At 43.5% G+C, this 2,410-nt stretch overlaps 1 protein-coding gene across 1 annotated transcript in view; it reads left to right on the top strand.

Moving 5' to 3' along the window:
* Positions 1 to 637, top strand: part of LOC137640745 (uncharacterized) — a 30,432-nt gene extending 29,795 nt beyond the window's left edge. The window contains exon 5 of the mRNA XM_068373225.1: positions 483 to 637. Coding sequence (XP_068229326.1) covers positions 483 to 637 — 155 coding nt within the window. The remainder of the gene's footprint in view (positions 1 to 482) is intronic.
* Positions 638 to 2,410: the final 1,773 nt, after the last annotated feature.

Here is a 2,410-nt window from a genome sequence, read left to right as displayed (position 1 = left end):
CTTCCACCCCCACTCGCCCTTCCGTCGTTGGAACTATAGCGGACTCCACGGAAGTTAGCGCTGCCGCTGCCCCATTGAAACTTTCGTCATTCACCAGCGGAGAGACGTTGGCTTGGTTTCAGCACCCAGAAGTTCAGTTTCACATCAAGGGCGTGACTCGCTCAACCACCAAAGCAGATTATGCTCTCGCGGCGATAACCGAGGGCACCTTCTCGGAAATATCCGACTGGCGTTGTGAACAAGGAGACACCCCAGTAACGTACGACGCCCTCAAAACTTACCTTCTGCAGCAGTAATCGCCGTCGCCAGCCGCCCATATAGCAAAGCTTTTTCACCTCTCTCAACATCCGTTGGGGGACCAAAGGGCTTCGCTCGCCCTCAGGGAAATGACCAGTATTGCTCGCCTGCAACCTGCCGCAGACAGCTCTCCTCTTGAGGTGTACCTACTTTGTGTCTTTGGATACGCCGTTTACCCGAACCAGTTCGGGCTGCCATACCTGATGTCGATAGTTTAACCATAAAGGACTTGATGACCAAAGCCGACGGCCTTATGGACAGCCACTTCAAGACCTCCATCAATGCCTCCACTCCTGACGAACAGGACACCTATCACCTATTCAACATCAACCGAAGTTGACATGAATGCTGTAAAACATAGACGCCTGCCCCGTGACGTGCCCAAGCGGCGACAAAGCCACCCACCACCACCACTCGCTCGCGCCCGTACCAACGACTTCTACAGCCACTTACTGCCTCCCATCCGCCACATTTTTGCTACTACCACAGCATATTCGGGGCAACCACGAAGAAATGTGCCAAGGATTTTCAGTGGCCAAAAAACGTGTAAGTGGCGGTGGCCTCAGGTGTTTCTAATCTTTTCTTTTTACATGATGCAGGAACGGGCATGCAATTTTTGGTAGACACGGGTGCTTGTCGTTCTCTATTTGCCTAGGGAACTCTTCAGGACACGACGTAGTCTGTCTACATCTGCCGACGTCCGCTTGGTAGCTGCCAACGGATCTGCGATACCCACCTACGGTTACGAGAACCTCACATTATCGTTTAGAAACAGTAAATTTAATTAGAAGTTTTTCGCTGCTGACGTTACATTGCTAATCCTCGGTACGGATTTCCTCTCTCATTTCCACCTTCTGGTTGATGTCGCCCACCGACGATTGGTCAACGTAGACTCGTACTTGTTGACACCTCTTCAACCCATCCCCTCCAACTTCGCTCTCCACATCAGCGCACCCACGGATGCCTATGCCCACCTACTCCCGTCGTACCCAGAAGTTTTCCGTCCAGAACTTGTGGGATTTATATTTTGACCTAAGCTCTGGTCTGTTTTCCGATAATCCGGCATTACTCTTTTATCTAAAAGCTGGTTTTATGGAATTATCAAGAAACTGACAGCTGTTGGATACCCTTCTCCTTTATGAATACTATGTCTTTGTATATATATTCTCATTATTGATTCTAAATGATGTTCCTAATGGATGAAACTACTAACTCTAATCAAGTCTCTTGATTTTCCCTTCCTGGCTATACTACATATTTATGCTCATCACATGTTAGCTTTCGATATATATATATATATATATATATATATATATATATATATATATATATATATATATATATATATATATATATGTATATATATATATATATATATATATATATATATATATATATATATATATATATATATATATATATATATATATATATATATATATATATATATATATATATATATATATATATATATATATATATATATATATATATAATTAAAGATTGAAAAAAAACCCTATGAAGAAGACTGACGGAACGATGCCTCTCCCCTCTAAGACCTTAATCCATCTTCTGTGTCTGGAATTTTCTAATCCAGGTAAAATGACCGAAATCGACAGATTTCCACACGATATATTCTGTGTCTCACCCGCCACTTTCGTTTGGTTTTACTATAAACATTCGTGGCAAAGAAGACTGAGTCTCCATTGATCGTCTAAAACCTGCTTATCTCCTGCCAGATGACCCGCCTACAGTTCGCCTCTCTAGATCAGGGTGCCCTATTTAACATGTATAGTATGTCACTTTTAGAGGGGGAGCATGTACCAACCGTGTGTCTCACGATCGTACATAGTAACGACATTTCATCGTGTGTATATATTATGCTTGTATCTTCGCTCTCCCACCCACCAACGAAAGCATCATTCTACTCGATTCTTATGCACCTAAACGGTGGCTGGCTCTGTCCCCATCTCTGCTTTGATCTTCTTCTTGGATATCTCAAGGCCAAAGTAATGCCATCTGATGTCCACGATGTGATCATTCAGGACAGGGGAGTATAGGGCAAAGTCTCCTACATCCCCACTCTCGCAAATGGGATCCTTGCTCTTGATTT

This window comes from Palaemon carinicauda, chromosome 1 (genome assembly GCF_036898095.1).
Source record: "Palaemon carinicauda isolate YSFRI2023 chromosome 1, ASM3689809v2, whole genome shotgun sequence".
Classification (NCBI taxonomy): Eukaryota; Metazoa; Arthropoda; class Malacostraca; order Decapoda; family Palaemonidae; genus Palaemon; species Palaemon carinicauda.
The sequence above is the reverse complement of the archived record's forward strand: the minus strand, read 5'-3'. Positions and strand labels throughout refer to the sequence as shown.